The sequence below is a fragment of the Camelus ferus genome, chromosome 12, assembly GCF_009834535.1.
Source record: "Camelus ferus isolate YT-003-E chromosome 12, BCGSAC_Cfer_1.0, whole genome shotgun sequence".
Lineage (NCBI taxonomy): Eukaryota > Metazoa > Chordata > Mammalia > Artiodactyla > Camelidae > Camelus > Camelus ferus.
The window spans coordinates 28,681,869-28,702,598 of record NC_045707.1 but is presented as its reverse complement, the minus strand read 5'-3'; the positions used below and the strand labels follow the sequence as shown (position 1 = coordinate 28,702,598).

Sequence of the window (20,730 nt, the reverse complement as noted above, 5' to 3'; positions counted from 1 at the left end):
TGAAACCCGTGGAGCCAGATAGATTTTTACAGCCAGAATTCCTCAGTTCCTCTATCCTCAGTTCCTCTAAGCTCCCCGTTTTTTCGTGTGGTCACTTGGGTCTCTACTGTGTTTGAGGCTTTCCTCAAATGCTTGTTGATGGTGGTCTGTGTTCATATTCGAAGGTGAAGCCCTTAAAAGCTGATCAGAAGCATCTATCACCACCACCATCACCACCTTGGGCATCGACTTGAGGGATTTTATTGTTGAACCGACTTGTTAAGAGGTCCCAAATTTCCAGTGTCTGTGTGTCTTTTCTCCTGGGAAGGACTATGCGTCCCCACCCGCGGCCCCCTGCCTGAGGTGAAATGAGCCTATCCGATGTATTCTGGACATTGGCGGGAAAAGGAGACTGCAGGTATCATGGTGCAGCATGATTGGGGGGTGGTAGGGAGGGTCCTGGTGGCCTGACTGCTCTTTACACAAAATTTTAACCAGTTACGCTTGTACATTTGTGTGGTAAAATATACATAGAAGTTACTATTTCAACCATTTTTAAGCATACAACTCAGTGGCATTAAGTACATTCACAGTGATGTGTAGCAATCACCACTATCCATACCCAAACCTTTGTCATCATCTTCAACAAAACCTCCACGCATTAAACACCAACACTCTGTCCCCCTTCTCCTGGTTCCTGGTGACCTCCGTTCTGTCTGTCTCTGTGAACTGGCCTATTCTGGTACCTCATATAAGAATTATACAGTATTTGTCCTTCTGTGTTCTTCACACCTTTTGACCTTTATATTTTTCAGTAACTCAGATTAAGTCAGTGCCCAAGGCCATCAGCTCTGAATGGCAACATGGCCACAGGAACCAGTGTCAAAAGACACTAGTCTCAACTGTTGGGCCGCTACTACCTCAGTGGTTGACTTTTGCCATCCATATGCCTGTGTATCCATATGTAGCAGGGATTTTGCATTTACCATTAAATACTGAATGTTTTTCAAACCATTAGGAATTCTCTGAAACATTTTAATGCTTCCTAACAGTCATTTTTTATGTATCATGCTTTATTTTTTATTGTTTTGAATTTTAAGTAACAGTATATACCTTCGTACATAAATACCTGTATTTCTGACTAGAACTCTATGGTAAAAGAGAATGTTATTTCTGGTTCAAACAATAGAACATAATTATTATTTGATACTTGTTAAATTACCCTTCAGAAATTAGCAAGTTTATAATACAAGTATTCTTAAGTCATCTTCATTACTACTAATTTTAATTAGGTAAAAATAAGGTTCTACTGGTTTTAAGTTATTCTTTAATAACTGGTAAAGAATATTTTTCATTTTCTCTATATTGCTTAGGCCACTAGCTCATTTTCTATTCTGTATTTTAAGGTATTCATGTGAACCTTTTCCTATATTTTGTGCCATATTTTTTCCCCCAATTTTTCCCTCATTTTAAATTTGATGAATTAATGGGTGAAACAGAATAGTCCAGCATTCAGTCATTTTGTCTGGTTTCCTCACTTGAGATCTAGATTTTTTTCATGGTGAGGGGTTAACACTTTCATTGCCTTTGTGGTTTCAAAGTAGAGATATTTTTATTGCTTTTAGTAATTAAGAAACTAGTAAGTTTTCTTTTCAAAAGCACTCACTGGTATAGAAATATAGAAAGCAGGAAATAAAAGGCTCCATAATCATATTCTCGTGTAACCATCTGCAGAACGTATGGGGAGATACAGTCGTAAATACAAAGAAAAATAATACATGAAAAAAATGAGGCAATTATTAACCCTAGGGAAAATATAATCATAGCACAGTCATTGGTTCTGAAGTGAACAGTATTTCAATGGGTGAAAATATAAACAATAAATATGGATTTAACCAAAAATTTTAACATAGCCATATTGGGAAGAGGGAGGAGGGTGGGGGGGAAGTAAATGAGATTGAAATATCCTCCTTTATCCTTTTATGTATTAATTGGAAGAAATCTATGTATTTTATTTAGCAATACATATATATACACGTGAAGAGAAACAGCTAAAGCAGCTGGCTGCTTCTGGGGAATGGAACTTGGTGCCAAAGGCAGGACAAATTACTGCTGTTTGGTTATAAGCCTCTGAGAGCTACTTCACTTTATATTTTGTGGGTAATTACAATGTATCCAGATTGGGATAAAGCTAAAAGAAATAAGATGGCAAAAACACCAATATTTAAAAATAAAGTTCTCTTGAGAAAGTTTTATTAATCTTTAATAATAATAAATCATTTAACTTTTTCACAGTCTTTATGAAGTTTTTGTTTTAAAGGTGAAGTTTATTTCTGAAGTCCTCGTGTAAACCAATCAGACAGGAATAAACTTTCATAATGAACTTCTCAAACAAATCTTTTAAAAATCTATCTTTTTTCTTGAGATGACAATAGCATTATTATGATAGTATTGTTTTCTTTTATACTCAAATGAACTATTTTCAAGATTAATGGTTATTAGCAAATCTTGATGCAAGATAGAAACATGATACCTTAAAATTACTTTTCAATTTCCTATGAACTATTTTAAAGTAAAAAACTATTTGGTACTAAGTGTTCTTATGTTCAAGTTCTAAAAGTAATCTTTACTCCCAACTGAATTTGGTACTGCAAGATTTGAAAAAAATTTTAATGATATTTACATAATAAATACAATTTTAATCACTAAGTTCCTCCTCATCACTGAAGTATGTGCTTTTCTTTATCCTTGGGCGTCTTGAATCATCTGATGTTGATGGACCCCCGGAACTGGGTTTCCACTTGTTTTGTTCTTCTTCAATTTTGGCTTGCTGTAACATGATTCAGAAAACAAAACAAAACACAGTCAGGAATCTGTTTAATATGATGCATGGTGCACTAGTTCAAAACATGGCAAAAGCACAGCACAAGTGCTGGCACTCTCCACCTCCTAGCCCACGCAGACAATTCTGCTCCACCAGGGTGCCACTCTCCGACTCCCAAGTTTTGCCCCAGTCTTAGCATGTTACTCAGAATTATTCCAGGCAATTTCTACTAATTAACAGGCACATGAAATAAAGCCTACTTGCCATCCCTGCTGGACGTGGGAATGTTACATAAAATTCAACATTAGATAACTAAAAGGAAAAATAAATTGATGTACGCACTTACAATTTTTCAGCTACATTAAAACAAAATAACTGGTTATATGAAATTAGGAAGTTATACGCCCTTCTTCAAAAAATGTTTCATATACTTGTATTAGGACCTGCAATGGTCAAAAATATGTTTTCTGTTTTGTTTTGAAATGAAGCTTCTTTTAAAATAGTATCTGTGATTTAGTAAAATCTTTTCCATTGGGCTAAATTCACTTTAATCAAATAGTCTGTCAATTCTACAATGAAAACAGATTATGATATTAAAAGTGTTGTGGGGCCCTTAAAATCTAGAAAGAACCAATGGGAACCCTTCCATCATACTGCTCTAAAGGTCTTAAAGAAAGAGCCTATCTCTTGAAGTTTAGGGGGTGGAGTGGAAAGACAGAGGTTGCCATGAGAAGACAACTAACAAAGTAAGACAGGAATGTAGAACTGCTGATGCAAGGTAGCTGCGGCCCTGGTGCCTTTTAGAAGAACTATCTAGTACCTGGAAAGCTATGGCCTGACTGAGACTGTCAAGAGCGGGATCTTCCCCTTCATCTTCACTTTCTTCAACTTCTTCACTAAATTATTAAAAAAAAAAAAAAAAAAAAGTCAGAATGCACTCGGTCAACAGTAAAAAGACAGAGGCAACACAATAATGTATTTAGTGAAGTGGATGTACATACATTTCTGCTTCTGGTTCAGGAACTTTCTTTTTTTTCTTTTTCTCTTTCTTCTTTGGAGGCTCCCGTTCTCCAAGCATATTTTTAGGACAGGCATAACTTAAGTGTCCACTTTCCTTTTGTTTGCCATTAACATGGAAAGAAAGAAATACTGTGTTGTTGTGTTATTAACAGAAACTTGGTGGTACCTTAAGACTAAAATGTTTTAGAACTTAAAAAAGAATGCTGCCACATTGGGAATATACACAAAGAAATTAAAACCTATTACTTCAATATTTAGAAGAGATTATGATATCTCAAGATTCAGGATATAAAACAATTCAAAATTTAAATGGACCATCTATGTTAAGTGTAAAAATTTTAAGTTATTATGATAAAATAGAGAAAAAACTATTCCTAACCTCCATGATGTTGTTTAACATTCTGTTCTGAAACAAATGAAAAATTGGGGGGTGAATAGCTCAGTGGTAAAGCACATGCATGAGGTCCTGGGTTCAATCCCCAGTACCTCTATTAAATAAATAATAATAATAAAAAAAATTTATTTTAAAAATGATTTTTAAAAAGCCCTTCTTAAAAAAATAAAAAATTAAAAATCTTCAATTTTCCTATTCATTTCCTTTTGCCTCTTTCATATCTAGACTCTATCTGCACTGTCCACTGATGGTAGCCACTGGCTGTAATTCTCTTGTGGTTACTGAGAACCAGTCTAAAGTGATATGCACTAAAATACACACTGGATTGTGAAGACAGTATGAGAAAAGAATGTAAAATATTGCAATTAAAAAAATATTAATTATATAATTCAAATGATAAAATTTTATACTAAATAAAACATTAATTTTTTTTTTTTTACTCTGCTTCTTTTTTTAATGTGGCTATTAGAAAATTTTAAATTACACTTGTGGCTTGCATACATTCATATTTGACAGTGCTGGATTAGCCATAATATTATACTGAGCCATAACACTGAGTTGTAAAACAAGACAATGAATCTGTATATCGGCTTACTAAAATAACTTTAAGAAGTAATATGTGAGAATGAGGGTGTGGGGAGAGACTGAGCCAGGATTAGAACAATAGAAGAGAAAAATAATCATGCGTTTCAAGTATACTTCACAAAGCATCAAATCAACTGTGTACTTTGTTTACCTGGGGACATGGCTGAACCCAAGACGTGTCATTGTTAATGAAATGCATGTACTTTGTTTACCTGGGGACCATGGCTGAACCCAAGACCTGTCATTGTTAATGAAATGCTGAGAGAATGTACTTAGAGAAGCATTTTCCAGACTGTTTTTGGAATAATGGTATACAAAAAGCTGTCAACACATCCCACACACAAAAAATGGGAGGTTTAGTAGTGAAGTAGATTTGGGAAAAACCAGGCTAAAATAAATGTAAGCAGATTTTTCTGAGGGGAAAATTTAAGAAATATAATGTGCAAAGTATAATATAACAAATCTATGGCTCCATTAACAAAAAAAGACAGATGAACAGATTATTCCAGGAGTTCTCAGATAACGTAATATTTAGTGTCAATATGTAGGTAACATACGTATCTATCTGATCATAACAGCTCCTCCTGCCTCCCTTCCTTATTTTTCTTTTCAAACAAAACTCAGGACTCTGGAACACAGTTTCTGAAACATTAACTTAGATGTCACAATCACAAAAGTTGACAGAATGTACCCAGGGCCTTGCTTGCTCTCTCTTGCCATCCACCCATCCATCCACCTATCCACCCACCCGCCCATCTATCTGTGTATCTATATAATTTTGAGGGGAAGAGGACCCCAATCCATTTCCTTCTATCTTCCACATGATTTTGTAGCCAGGGCAGTATCTCTCAATAATCCTCTCTTCAGTAAAAAGCTCCCCATTAACCTCTGGATCCTGCTTTGAGAGAGAGAGTGTATATGTATGTATGTGTGTATATATATGTATATGTATATATATATATTTGAAATAGACAACGAGACCCAGACTGAAATTCTTTTGATACCATTATGGGTCTCATGCAAAATTATTTTGTGGCTGTACATTACCCTTAATTACCTAAAGTTTAAATGGGTAACAACAGATGATGAGAACCAAATAAGAAAATCTGGGTATAGTTCAGTTACTTAACTATTAGCAGTACTAATGGGGAAAAAAAAACCTTTCAAAACAATATCCAAAGAAGATAGGTCATGTGATAATGTTTTAAGTGAACTGTGATGCTTAATCATTGGCAAAATATTATAGAAACACAAAAATTTATGGGTCACTAAAATGTTTCAGACAATAATATAAGTAACTAGTCTTAACACTACCTAATCTAACAATTTTCAAAGATTTAGAAACTGGAGAAAATACCACTCTGTTTACCCAACTCAAGTTATCTTTACATACTCCATTTCAGTTGAGTTTACTTATGTGAGCTTAGAGTCTCAAAGTAAAACAACCTTCATAACCCAATTTTAGCCAACCAGAAGTTTTGGAGGGCCCAAATAAAACACTGATGTGGGAAATGCCTTCAGGTAAACAATGGGAAATTACACTGTTTTAGGCATACTCACGCCACATTCGTAACACTTCGACTTATCAAAGTAGTTCCGCCTTCGGATGAACTCAGCTGCTCTTCCATTGTCGATAGCAATGCTTGCTTTTATCACTCTACCAAATAACTAGGCCAGAGAAAAACGTAAATGCAGAAGGATGTATTTCATTGACACCTAAATTGCGGTTATTGGATCCCATTTCTTAAAACCTTCAATTCCATTTTATTTTTTAGATTATTTTAGCAACTGCCTACTTAGGTGTGACAAATTCTGTCTTGTTATTCCTTCTCTTCTACCAGTACAGTTTTGACCTATTTTCTTTTCTAGAAGTTAAAAATACCCTCAGGACCCACTAATATCCATCAGGCTTGACCATCCACTGCATCCCCACATTTTTAGCCTGGATGAGCACCAAGGCTTTTGGTTAAAAACCTTGTCAGGAATGAATGGCTTACCTGTTTGTTGTTTATTGCCTTGGTACAGTTTTGTGCAGAGTCTTTATCCAAAAATAAAATAAATGCAACCCCTTTACTCTTCCTGGTATCTTTGTCTTTCATTATTGTAACCCTTAAAGCATAAACAAACAGCCAATTAAAAATAATGAGGCAGCAAAAAATAAAACATGAATAAATTCTTGGAAAACTCAAGTGTTCAAAAAGGTTAAGAAATTTACAGAGTAAGTAAGAGACAATACATTTGACATTTCACAAACAGCTATCTCCTCAAAGTCATGGCATATCAAGAAGAATGGAAATGAAAGTGTGATACTGGTTTACTACAAGTGAACACAGCTATGACTAGGAGTATCTGATAAATCAAACATTCATCGCAGGTTGAAGGATGAAGTAAGAGAGTACAGAGACAACGGGCTCCTGAAGGGCAAGCCTAATTCCTCTTTTCTACTAACTCCCTCCATTCTGCACGAAAAAAACGAAACTGAGTATTCTCTCCTACACAAAAAGTGATTTACTCAAATTATTTTTTCCATAGGTTTTAAAATCTAACTATATTCTTAACATTCTTTTAAAGAATCTCCAGTTCTGAGCTTCTTAGCCATACCACAAGGTACCTAAGTGACAGGGACAGTGATAAGATCACAGAGCCCGCTTTTTCTCCTAATCCCTTACATATACCTTGCTCATCGTAAGTCAGTAAATACAGTCTGAAAAAACAATATTCAACAGGGCTCTTTGGAGAAATAGCTGATTCCAAGCCGGGGATAGGGTAAGTACAGGATGAACTGGGAACATCTTGTTATGTCAGAAAGGAAGTACTTAAAAAAAAAAAAGAGAAGTGATGGGGCATGGCACATAAACAGAGAAGCCAGCTGAAGGGAGTGCCCACTGGCCAAATCGAGGACAATCTCGGTACCAAAATAATTAAATACAGTAATGAATTATAAACCACAGGAAAAAAGGAATTCGTAAGTCCATACTGATGATAAATAAATAAGTGGAGGAGAAAGGAGGGCTATTGCTTACAGCAGAATGCTAAGGGATGACCAGTTAATGCACAGGGAGTGTAGAGTTGGAGAATCACTATTTGCAACAAACATGGTAAAGACAGGGCATTTTGATGATTTTTTAATATAGAAGTAAGTTTAAATGAAGTTAACCTTAGGATGCAGATGAACTTCAACTGTTTAACAAGAGCTATAAGAAAAAGCAACTAGTCAAGATAAATATGCTATAAATTCTTGGGATTTTAAGTAGATTTTAAATTTATGCCAGGGCATATATCCGTTATAAGATAGTTAGAATAACAGTATTTTGCGTTTACTTTATGCTCGGATTAACCCTGTATTGTTCAAGAGTCAACTGTATCTGTTTTTACATTCCATTTGTTTGACAAATGATAATTTGTAGTATACTTGATAATACACCTTCTAGTAACCAAAGTAAAATTTAATCAGAGCCTTTAATTTATATCTTACGTTGGATAATCAAATCAGTTTTAGTTCTTAGTAATATGGTACAAAATTACATTGTTTAAATAAATTACATATATATATATAAAAGATATATAAAAGAATACCATGAAATCATTAAATACAAGGATGTATCCTTACAGTACATGGAAAGACATTTATGATATAATGTCACATTAAAAAGACAACAAAATTGCATGTACAGAATTGAGTCTTTTAAAAAAATTATCTATCCATGTTTATATATTTAAAAAATAACTGAAATACCCATGAAATGTTAACAGTAGTATTTTTATTTTCTTGTTATTTCAAATGTTTTATTAAAAAAAAGTAAATCTACTTCCATTTACAAAATAATGGAGAAGTAAATTCAGATAAACTTTTAAACGAAGTTTTAAAATTTGATATAAATACTTACTTTACAACTTTGCCATACTTGGAAAATATCTGAAACAAAAGACCACATAATAATTTACAATTTAACTTAAAATCATAAAAAAAATTAAATTTTCACGTTTTATATATGATGACCACATTCTTTGTTGTAGTTCATGAAAATTTTTAGCCTCTAGTCTAGAAGGCAGGCCCTAGAAAATACACTTTTTTTAGTGACTAGAATAATATTCTTTTATTTTGTTATTGGTATCACAAATACCTGCCTCAGTTCCTAAGTTTCTGACAAAAGAGTGCAAGCTGAGGGGAAAACCACTCTTCATGGGTGGTAGACTGCTGCTGTGTCCCTGTCCTGTATCCATGGCAACTATCAACCCACCACAGCTCCGGGGAAACTTCGTGCTTCCAATATCAATGTTGTGGAATATTACTGTTCCTCGCCCACCCCACACCCCATCAAGCAATCACTGCGTCAGAAGACAGATCCTTACTTAGACTGTTTATAAAACAAAAAGCTTCTATAATGAAAAATTCATTCCCCTCAGTCTCTTTCTTCTGCCCACCCTGATATGCAGGTGGCCCTTTCTTCTCTTTTTCATCTACATCTTCTCTCCAAGCACTCTCATCTACTTCTACCGTCTCAGCCAGCACCTATATACTAAAAGTTCCTATTTATTACATAATGCTTTGTAGAAAAGTCTTTCAGGATACATTAATATATGCAATCAATAATAATAAATTTTTGAGTTCTATGATGAAGTTGTGTAATGCTGGAACATAGTATAACTGAATCGCAGTGTCAGTAATACTGAATTCTGAAGACCAATAAAGATAGTTTTCTATAGAACATTTTCTAATGGTTTCTCATTTTACTCAGAGTCCTTACCATTATCTATGCAAGCCCTGTAAGACACCCCTCAATAGGCTTACCTCTGACTGCCCCTCCTCTTCTCTCCACCTGATTTACTGGCTGACTGAAACGCTTGTCCCCCAACACATCTGCACAGCTGCCTTTTACCTCCTTCAGCTCTTTAATCAAAAGTCACCTCTCAAAGTAAAATTTCACCCCTATTCCCAACCTAACATTTAATAACCCTCCTTTCCTACTTTATTTTTGTCTCCTTAGCACCTATCATCTTAGCATTAACCTACTATCTAACAAATAATATCATTTGACTTTTTAATATCTCAAATTGCTTCTCTAGCTTGCTACACTGTGAGTGCCAAAAGGGATTTTCATCTTTTTGTTCACTGATGTGTTCCTGGTACCTGTAAGAGTGCTCAGCATACAGTAAGTGTTCAGTAAATACAGAAATGTCTCTATTTTGGTATAAAGACGGAAGCTAAAGTTCATTTTCTTCTCTGTTCTTTGAGGCTCAAGCTATCTTAATTAATCAAGTGTGATGTATCACCTATGTAGAATCTCTCTACTTAACATCTACCCAAAGTAGCAGAGAGAAGAGGGCACACTTCAAAGAAAGGATTCATGTCATTCCTTCCAACCACCCATCTGCAGGACAGGAGCAGCTGGAAATCTTGTTCTCTGTAAAGAGGTGGAAGATGTTGGAAGGGATTTTTTTTTTTCTCCTCCCATCACCCCTATCGTGAATTGAAAACAAACTTATTGAACTGTTAAGTTTTCGCCACATACATAAAGTAAGATATGCTTTAAGAATCTGAGGAATAAGAAAGGGACCTGTTTTGCTTCCATCGGCCCTTTCCTCCAAAACCTCCACCCCACTACCAGTTTCAAAAGCAAAGTAAGCAAGCAGAAAGATCAACTTCATTATGCTAGTTGTGTCTTCTGTATTTATTAAAAACTCCTTATTCTCTATAAAGCACTGCAAATTCTCTTTGGAAATTAGAAGTTGTCTAATTTTTTCCACTTACTTATGTTTACAATAGAAGTCTTTGGTATTAATGATTTAAATCCACTGTAATGTACATATTTAAAATTTTGCCTAAGAGATCTGTTTGCTTAAGCTACATCTGTATCTCAAATAAAGAAGCCCGCAGATAACCGTACTAATACAAAAACTTACCCGGTATAAGTCATTGTTGGTCAGGGAAAAGGGCAAGTTGGATACATACACTGTGCTTTTACTTGGGGCCAATCCACCACTCATTTCTGAGAAAAACAAACAAACAAACTCAGAAGCAATTTAAACCAGATATTCTTCATTCCAAGTAAAACCAATAGTGTAGGCAACGTCAGATTTATAAACCTTCCTAACTTCTTTATACTTAAGAACAATGACTCCAGTTGCCTGAATTAAGGAATTCCCTTTCTCCAGATGCCACTTAAAAGTTTTCTGGTCTTCTTTTCAAGTAGATTCTTTACACTAACCCTTTCAGTGCTGGAGTATGGTGTCAAGAGGTGAGTTTCAAAACAGATGAAGGAAAAACTTTGAGGCTACTCTCAGCCTCCCTTTCAGCTTAACTGCAAGAAAGTGCTTTCCAATATGCCTACCCACCTGTGAAAAAGCCTGGGCACTCAGAAAGAACCTTAGCCATTGATTTTCACTAATTTGGTTGGGGACCTTTTCGGTAGCCTTAATATTTTTCTCTGGAGTGGTGTCAGGAAGAAATTTTAGCTTCACATTTTGATGATGTAAATAAAGTTCTTTCAAATCACGAATTTTTCACATTACTGCTAAATTATGAAATGATACCTTTTATTATATGAAATTTTCAGGCCCGGAAGAGTACTGACCTATGTAAGTATTTTCAAGCGTACAAATATAATCTGTAATTCATTTTCATACCGTATTTAACAAAGTCAGCAAATTATCTGTGAAAATTGTATCAGACTCAACCAAGTTCAAATTTTCGATTTAAAGAATGTGTGGTGTGTCTTTAAGATCACGAATGGCAAAATACTGGTTGTAAGTCGTGCCAATTCGCGATATAACGGGAAAACTGCTTGATGCTTGGGGATGTTTGGGGGGATTTAGACAACTTCAGGAACTCAGCATCACAGGTCGCTTTTTAAAAGCTTCCACGTGAAACTTCACACATTAGCCGTTCTGGAGTGAACGGCGAGGGCAGGCAAAGGTATTAATGTCCTGTAATTTAAAAAGGGTAGTGGGAGAGAGACAAATGGTTCCGGCAGCTGGGTCTGGGAAGGGGCCCGCAGAGAGAAAGGCCGCAACTGAAGAGGCGTTTACCTTCAGGTGGGGCGGGCCAGGGAGACCAGAAGAGCGCGAGCCCTCAGCTCACCTGGGGCTCAAGCCCGACTGTTCGACGCCCCTCGCAGCTGCCTCGGCATCACGGGTCCCGGGAGGGGTCAGGCGCCGTGGACGAGAAGGTAGCAGCACTGCCTCTTCTTCCCAGCTCTCCTCCGACCCGAGCCCCGGAGGCGGGGCTAGGGGCGGGCGCTGCTGCTGACGTCTTTACGCGCGCCGGAAGTGCCTGCTGGGAGCGCGGCGACGAGCGGACGACTACACTTACGGGGGTCTCCCGGCGGCCCAGAGTCGGTGAGCGCATATTACCTTTCCGAGACGGAGACGGGGACGGGGGCGGGCGCGCGGGCCGCTACACTGGGAAGCGGGGAGCGGGGCGGACGGGCGTTTCCGCGGCGGGACTTGGCGTCTCCCGCTGCATTTGAATCTTGCACCGGTTCTGCCTCTGCGGTTGAGGGTGGAGAGACGCAGTGGAGTTTGGAATAAAGGAAAGTGTTGAGGCTGTGGTATAGGTTCACTTCTCTTTAGCGCCGTAATGTGCAAAAAGAGGACTGAACTAGGTGACTTCAGTGACCCGAGATCTGTTAGGAAGTCGGTCATTTTACTGAATGTATTCGACGTGCTCAGTTCGGGATTAGGCACTTCGGAAGCTACCAAAAAAAGTGTAAAACAGGCCTTTTTTCCGGAGGATAGTTCAGTCTCTTCGGGGAGACAAGGTCAACTTGGGGACACTCGGATTCACAGAATGACTCATCTTGAATACTGGTATGGACAACTATTAAACTTCTTGGCACCTTTTTTCTGCCTATAAAGCTATAATGGGCACACGCTGATTTTTCTTTAAGTTGACTGTGTGCAGGGCCATCATTCCTTCAGAAGAATCAGAAAATAATGCCAGGTAGTTTATACTTAACTTCCACCCACCGGCACACACAGACCAGGCCTCTCACCACTGTCTGGGAGCCTGCGTGCCAGCAGCCTGGAACTCAGAGCCTCTCCCGGACCCTGCACAATCAATCCGGCCTGAAGCCGTTGTCTTCTAGAGAGACGGAAGTGCAGCCCCGCCAGGGCGCAATGGAGTTTTGAGAGGTTGGAATGCCTCCGCGTCCACCAGAGGACCGTTGGGACTCATTCTGTTGGCAGACGGGTGGCCAGCCAAAACTACCGTGCTTCACATTCACATCCCTGTTATCCTTGGTTACCGCCCGATGTAAGCCCCTTTGGTCTCTGCGCTACACCCTTACCCCTGTGGTGCTGTGTGCTTCCCTCTCCCTCGATTTAGGCTTTCACTGCTTCTCCCTCCTTTTCTTCACCATTTCACCCTTCAACACAACCACCGTGTCCTCTGAAACCTTTCTTCTCCGCTTAATAAACTCTTACATATTCAGCCTCTTTATGGAAATTTTCTTTCATCTCCTCACCCCAGCTGACACTTGTTTTTTTTCCCTTCAGCCCTTTCAGTTGAGTCTTTTCTCCGGCATCTGCGTTTAAGGTTGAGTGACGGCTCTAGCTGTATTGGACTGATTTCAGTTTCTCAATACTTTTCTCTTCCCTCAGAGTCTTTGCAAAAGTTCTTTTTTCTTTCTGCGGCCTTTGGTTTCCTGGACTCCTACCCTACTTTTTTAATGGATAATTCCTACACCCGCTGAAGAGCTCTCAGTTGAGTCCCTTTCTCTGAAGGGTGTTCCCTGACTTCCCATGGACAGAATTAGGAATCCTTGCCATGTGCTAAGTGCCCTCTACTGCCCTCATAGTAGCATTTATCAGATGTGTCCTGACTGCTTCTCTCTGTCTTTGCTACCAAGCTAGGCTGTTGATGGGGGAGAGAGTGACTGTATTTGTCTCGTTTACTTTTGTAACTCCAGGACCTAACAGGCAGTCAAGTATTTCTTGAGTCATTGCAGTTGCTGCAGGTACAGTCTCAGAAATTAGGCAGTAGATGTGTCATCTCCTGACTTTAAACTGTAAAAATCTTGCAAAGGGTGTCAGCTGCTACTCAGCTACAGTTGATTGTGGCTGCGTGACAGTATGATCCCAGTGTTGCCAGAGCATCCAGTTTTTTTCAGGGAAAGTTAGAAATACAGTTTCTTAAAGTGCTACCTCCCAGTTTTTAAGTGTGGTCAATGGAATAAAGTTTTACTAAAAAGAAGACACCTGGGCCAAACATGAGTCGCATGTGGTTTCTGAGTCACTAGTTTGGGATCTGTTATAGGTGTTGTTGGGTTCAGAATTGGGCTTTGTGGAGAATGATAGATTTTGAACTGGGCCTCGATGGATAGTTGGAAGTTGAGTGAAAGAATGGAAAGAGGTCTTGGTTTGGGAAATAAGTCAGACAGCTCCAAGATAGTGTTTGTTACTTTGACACAGGAAGCTGGCAGTGTTACGGAAACGACAGGCCAGCCAAGAAACAAGCACCACTTGGAGGGTTGAAGTACTCAGATGTATTACGCTGGCGGGCTCAGAGGGGCTTCTGCTCTGAAGCTCTGAGCACCCCCAAGACATGCGCTTGAGGTTTTATAGGGTAAAGTACAAGCTTGGGGTATTCGGCCAATAGGCATGGAACAGCTTTAGCAGCATCATTATCACAAAAGTGGAGGCGGGGAGGCAGCAAACCAACATTCCAAAGCCAGATATGTATCTTTGAAAATCCAGCTGGCTAGCAAAAAAAACATGAACAGCAAACCAACACTAATTAACTTAGATTTACAAGTTAGTCCAGCAGAACTCAGATCAGTATTCTGATACTTAGATTTGTGAGTCCAGCCCAGCTTCTCCTTCACATTCCTACACTTGTGAGTTATCTTGTTAGACCAGCCCGGCTTTTCCTTCACAGCAGGAATGATCCCTTTGGAGAGAACAGGAGGTTAGAAGAGATGGTAGAACAGGGCATATGAAGATCAGAGATATTTGGATTTGTTACAGTTAATTAATAAGAAACTATTTGGATTCTTGATCGGGGAAACCAGATATGAATGAGATTTTAGCAAAGCTAATTGAATATCCTTTTCTAAGAGTGAAATGGAGGGCAAAAGACTGGAAGGAGGCTGACCAAACAAGACTCTAACCTCCATGCAGATGTAAAATGAGACTTAGATTTGAAAATTTTATACACAGGCAAACATCCGGTATTTTTGCCTATTTGTGAACTTTCCATTACTTGATCACTTATGATGAACAATCAAGAATCTATTACTATTTAATACAGTACAGAGGGGCTTATAAAAGAGGTTTCTTTAAAGCGGTGAAAAGTAAGTTGTGAAACTAGTAGAGAATGCAGTACCTTAACAGTACTGTTTTATTGTTTATTATGAAGCAATCAGTGATCTCCTTTCCTCTAGCTTTTTTCACCTTTAATCTACTTTGTATACTTCCAGGTTAATCTTCTGGAATGACTTTTTTCTCTCACCTTATTTCTAGGTTTAAAAGCCTACAAGGAGCTTCTCCTCTAGTGTTTTGCATTGTTGTGTCACTTAATGCCCTTGAATTTGTTCTCTCTGTCCTTGCCTTTTTGCTCTGTGAAGCAGTGTGATATGATGCAAAGGGCTTAAGCTTTAAAGTCATGCAGGCCTGAGGCTCATTCTAGGCTTCACAGGGCTCTGGGATGTGAGCTTTTCAGAGTCTCGATGTTTTATCTGGAATGGGATGATTAGTAACTACTTCAGGGGAGGAAATGAAAGCTTGAATGAAATGAATACCTATGCAGGCTTATTTCCCATTCCTTTGCAATGCAAATCTTCTGCTCTTTCTCTGCACGTTTTGTCTTGCCCAATTCCTTTCAGTTTTCTTAGATTCTCCCATTTACTATTGTTCATTCACATTTAAGCCATCTCTCAAGATTCTGGTTAAATGTCCTTGGCTTTCGTAACTACCATTTCCTGTATTAATCTTTCCTTGAGCACTGAACAGTGATTAATTCCTGTGGATTCTTTGCTTTATTTTGACCATTTCAATTGGTATCAATGTTAATTCTTTTTTCACAGACTTTAATTATATTCTAAAATTCAATTTGTTTTAGATGTCTGGAATTTTAAACATTTTCAAGGAGGAATTATGTATTGTGTAATTTTTAGGTTCAAGTCAATCCTTAAAAACTTCTTGTATACATTTACCTTGCTTTAACATAAATGGATCTTATCCTAAGATGAGAAAGTTTAAGACTTAGAAAAGTGTCCCAGGCAATTTTTGTAGGGGTTTCAGAGGACAGGGCCTAGACATTAGTATTTTTTTTTAAATTGAAGTATAGTCAGTTTACAATGTTGTATCAATTTCTGGCGTACAGCATAATGTTTCAGCCATATAGGAACATGCAATTATTTATTTTCGTACTCTTTTTCACCATAAGTTACTACAAGGTATTGAATATAGTTCCCTGTGCTATACAATATAATCTTGTTGTTTACTGAATTTTGTGAGAATCCTCCTGTATTTTGAAGTGAGAGACATTCTGCCAGAGTTCAGTAGGTGTTTTGTGCGATTCAGTGGGTTTGTAGATGTGATTCTTGGTGTACTTGTTGGAGATGGTGAGCTGTGAGTTTCTACTCTGCCATCTTGACTCAACCAGTAATTTTTAAAAGCTCTTTAGATGAGTTTAATGCGTAGACAGGATTGAGAATCACCCCTTGACGTGCTAGACCTAAAGGATTCTCATTGGTACCTTTTGCTCAAAAATGAAGTGGCATTAGTATCGTGAGATGTGTGACAGGAGCCATAATCTAATAGTGGCTCATTGAAAGCTTCCTGAATAACTAAACTAATACTTACGTTCCCCAGAATGGCTCATATAGTGGTTATATGAATAATATGTTTATTTGGCCAATATTTAATAAGTACCTTTACTCTGCTAAGCAACAGAAATAAAAGAGGTACACAGTCATTGCCTGTTCATTTTGGGAGGGAGGAGAAGAAGGAAAGTAAATTCAATGTGATATTATATAGTACTATTATAGCAGGGTGCTTTAAGAGGTTCAAAGAAGGAACACTTTATTCTTTGTGGAGAATATAGAAAAAGCTTACATTTGAGCTGAATCCTGAAGGAAGAGTACGGGGTGAAGGCAGATAAGTAGAAGAAAGATATTCTAGGCAGGAGAAAAGCTTGCCAAGATATGGTGGGGAGAAATAGTGGCACACCTGCAGAACAAGTAGTTTGATCTGTCTAGAGGTTCTGGAGAGGGTCGGGGGATTGAAGGAGGTGAAGCTGGCAAGGTAGAAGCAAGGTCACAAATGAGCTTTTTTTCAAGTTTAGGCTTGAGACGTCATTCTTTAGGATATGGGGAACCACTGAGAGATTTTTAAATCAGGTGTCTTATCAGAATGAATACTGTAGCTACAGTTTGCAGGGTGGAAGGGATGACATCAGAAGCAGGGAGACCAGTGTTCTACTGTTGGGGAGTCCAAAGGCTCGACTAAGAGCTTATGAACAATTGACTTACCATATATGATCCAGTAATCCCACTGCTGGGCATATATCCAGAGGGAACCTTAATTCAAAAAGGTACATGCACCTCAGTGTTCCTAGCAGCAGTATTTACAATAGCCAAGACATGGAGGCAACTAAATGTCCACCGACAGATGACTGGATAAAGAAGCTGTGGTGTATTTATACAGTGGAACACTACTCACCCATAAAACAGAATAAAATAATGCCATTTGCAGCAACATGGATGGACCTGGAGATTGGCATTCTAAGTGAAGTAAGCCAGAAAGAGAAAGAAAAGTACCATATGATATCACTTATATGTGGCATCTTAAAAAAAAACAAAAACAAAAACAGACTCACAGACATAGAAGACAAACTTATGATTACCAAGGTAGGAAGAGGGTGGGAAGGGATAAATTGGGGGTTTGAGATTTACAGATACTAATTAATATATATAAAATAGATAAACAACTATTTGTTTATACTATATTCAATATCTCATAGTAACTTATGGCGAAAAAGAATATAAATATGAATATATGTATGTTCATGTATGACTGAAGCATTGTGCTGTACACCAGAAATTGATGCAACATTGTAAACTGACTGTACTTCAATAAAAAAGTAGATGTACAAAAAACCCATGAACAAAGACATTGGTAGCAGGGATAGGGAAGTGTAGATACATGTGCTTTATGTATTGAGGTGATAGAAATAACTTATTTAGATATGTAAAGTTTAGGTCTTGTGTGACTCAGGTTTCTGATGTGGGCCTTTGGGTACCTGATGGTGTCATTGACCAAAATGGGGAAGACAGGAGATCAGGCAGGTTTCTGAGAGGTCTATAGAACTGTTTTGGCATATTGAGTTGGAGGTGCTATGAGAGATCCTCTTGAAAGGAGTCAAGATGGAATCATTTATCTAGAAGGAGCATATTACCAGCATTAATAGATTTACTCCATAAGCACATACATCGTGCACATTGTTCTAGGTGCTTAATATTAATCAATGAGTGGAGACCTGCTTTCCTACAGTTTGTTGTCCTAGTAGCAACGGACCAATAATATGCATCAATGTTATGCAGTATCTTAGATGATTAGTGCTATGGAAAAAAATAGCATCTAGACATGAATATACCACAATAGTGTATTAAACATACTCTGTTGACTATGACATAGGATAATGAGATCTTTATAATCTAGAACCAGTTATTAGTAAGCCTCTAAATGAAGCTTGCATTCTCCACACTGAATTCTAATTCTTTTCTTTGTCTAATTGTCATGTAGAGAGGCCTTGTAGTTTTCAGTTGTATTCTTCAATTTTCATATGCTATTGGATCAGAGAACTTTCCTGGAGTATTTCTGATACTCCGCTAATGGGAGATTAGTGAAGTGATGACAGGATAAGTAACATGATCACTTCACTGGGAGTCAGAGCACCTTTATTTAAATTTAGCTGATAGGCTTCTAGTTGCAGGATGGGTCAACATCCTACATCTGGGTAATGTCATAAACGTGTGGCTAATCAGAAGGTTGCTCTACTCACCAGTTACTTTAAAATCCTTTGAAAATTACCAAAAAAAAAAAAAATCATTTGAATTCAAGATTATTAGCATATTCTTCCCTTGTTACCCTACTGCACACTTGTCATCTCCTCTACTACCTTTTCTCTTTTCTGATTTTTATGGAAGATCCAGCTTAAAGCCCATCTTCTTTACAGCCTGATTTCTGTCTTTTGTACGTAATCATCAAACTGTGTCTTCTATTTTGTTTTGCTAACAGTACAATATTGCATATGGAATCTTCTGTTTATATTCCTGCCTTCCCCAATTATATAGATTTCTTAAGTGTAAAAGAAGTTTAATAATTTGGCATGGACCTCACCAGTGCTGTTTAATTTGGGGGGGGGGGTGTTTTCTATAGTGGGTGCTAATTATTTGCTACACCAAGCTTTGTTTAATTTCACCATTATATTGTGTTCTGCTATTTTTATATTCTTATTCTGAAAATACATAGTAATTTAGATAATAATAAAGCATTATATTCTGATATTGCTGTTTTGTAAAAGCAGTATAAGTATGGTAAGAGTACATTTAAAAACTAAATACCTGCAGATTCTGTTAAGATATTAGTATTTTAGTATACTCACCAGTAAGAGATAACTTAAAAAATGAAATAATTGATTAAAGATTATTTTATAGCCTAGTGTTTGTGTTTAATTGTTGTAAAATAGATACTTCAGCAATTTTATTATTTTTAAAGGGAAGTAATTTCCTTTTCTAAAATTATTCCTAAGTGTACAGTAATTAAAATTTTAAATTAAGATTTTTTAAAAACACTGTTAACTTTTTAAGGTAAAGAGAATTTGTTTACTCTATTTACTAAACATTTTTACTTGAAATTGTGATTTCCATAGCTCCTGGTAAGGTGAATACTTCATTGGGGCATCACCAGGTATATGCAGAATTGTCGTATGATTGACTGTAGGAATTGAAGTTGTGGTAACAGTAGTGTAATGTGTCGCTGGTTCATGGATACTGTTTGTCTCTAGCAGAAATTAAGTTCAAAATACAAATTGATGCCCTACAGAACTGATTGTTACATTCAACAAATTCAGTTAGGAGTTTGATGCCAGAAAAATTTACATTTAAAAAACATTTTAAAAAATTGTGGTAAAATATACATAAAATTTACCACTTTAACTGTTAAGTGTACAGTTCAGTGGTATGAAGTACATTCACACTGCTGTGCAACCATCACTACCATCCAATGCTTTTCATTTTCCCAAACTGAAACAACATACATATTAAAAAATAACTTTCCATCAGATAAATTTGATTTTTTCTACATTTCTGGATTTTAACTCTTTGATTAATTTGTTCAGATTTAACTCTTCCACAAGTGAATTTAATTGGCCTCTTGTCTCTTGATGATCTATATTCTAGACAATGCAATTCTGAATTTCTATATGATTATATTTCTGTTTTTTTGCCTTGTTCTAGCTATTTTGTTTCCAGTTGCTGGGTTTACATCACTTATATACTTTTACTTTCTTGGCTGCTTTTTTTTTAGCTTCTATAAGTTGCAGATTGATTAATTAAAGTAGAAATACTGTGAGGTAATCACAATAAAATTTTGGTTATTTGTCTTCCAAACTGCCAGGCAGGAAAAGACAACTAGATCAGGAGTGACCTATAAGTTTAAGACTATCAATACAGTCTTATTTCTGCATTCAACTAGTGAGGCATTTCCCAAAGTCTCTGTATGGCAGTTAGGTGAGTCTGATCTTTCTAGGTGAGCCACTCCTCTGTTTTTTGAATTTCATGTAAAGTGGTAGGTGGAGCTACAGGCTTGAGTAGATTTAGATTCACTTTTTTAAAAGGTAGGAATATTTCAAAAATTTGCAGTTTCCGTCATGAATTGCACATGCTACCCCCCCCCCCCCCCATTTTACTTAAGCCTGCTCAAT

General features: G+C 37.2%; 2 protein-coding genes and 1 long non-coding RNA gene across 13 annotated transcripts in view; 2 read left to right on the top strand and 1 right to left on the bottom strand.

Moving 5' to 3' along the window:
* The window catches only part of LOC106730229, a 38,248-nt gene extending 36,195 nt beyond the window's left edge, over window positions 1–2,053 (top strand). For all 4 annotated transcript variants that reach the window (XR_004324583.1, XR_004324582.1, XR_001366668.2 and 1 more), the window contains one exon: window positions 165–2,053. This is a non-coding gene — a long non-coding RNA (uncharacterized LOC106730229). The remainder of the gene's footprint in view (window positions 1–164) is intronic.
* Window positions 2,054–2,226: 173 nt separating this feature from the next.
* Window positions 2,227–12,023, bottom strand: ZCRB1 (zinc finger CCHC-type and RNA binding motif containing 1). Of its 2 annotated transcripts, none has more exons than XM_006189445.2 (8): window positions 11,832–12,023; window positions 10,707–10,792; window positions 8,690–8,718; window positions 6,800–6,911; window positions 6,363–6,470; window positions 3,805–3,917; window positions 3,624–3,699; window positions 2,227–2,809 (listed from the first exon to the last, which is right to left on the bottom strand). In XM_006189445.2, exons 2-8 carry the CDS (start codon window positions 10,788–10,790, stop codon window positions 2,678–2,680), a joined length of 654 nt encoding a protein of 217 aa, XP_006189507.1. In that variant the 5' UTR covers window positions 10,791–10,792; window positions 11,832–12,023; the 3' UTR covers window positions 2,227–2,677. The 2 variants fall into 2 exon arrangements, with proteins under 2 accessions (XP_006189507.1, XP_032349182.1); XM_032493291.1 differs by having other exon boundaries at window positions 11,884–12,022.
* A 17-nt stretch (window positions 12,024–12,040) lies between these two features.
* Window positions 12,041–20,730, top strand: part of PPHLN1 (periphilin 1) — a 119,342-nt gene continuing 110,652 nt past the window's right edge. The window contains exon 1 of one of the 7 annotated variants that reach the window (XM_032493290.1): window positions 12,041–12,140. Coding sequence is in view for 4 of the 7 variants with exons in the window: in XM_032493288.1 (XP_032349179.1) it covers window positions 12,942–13,056 (115 nt within the window). In the remaining 3 variants the exon portion in view is untranslated. Of the gene's footprint in view, window positions 12,141–12,241; window positions 12,612–12,913; window positions 13,057–20,730 lie in introns of those variants that run through there. The other 6 variants (XM_032493289.1, XM_032493286.1, XM_032493288.1 and 3 more) reach the window with 6 other exon arrangements.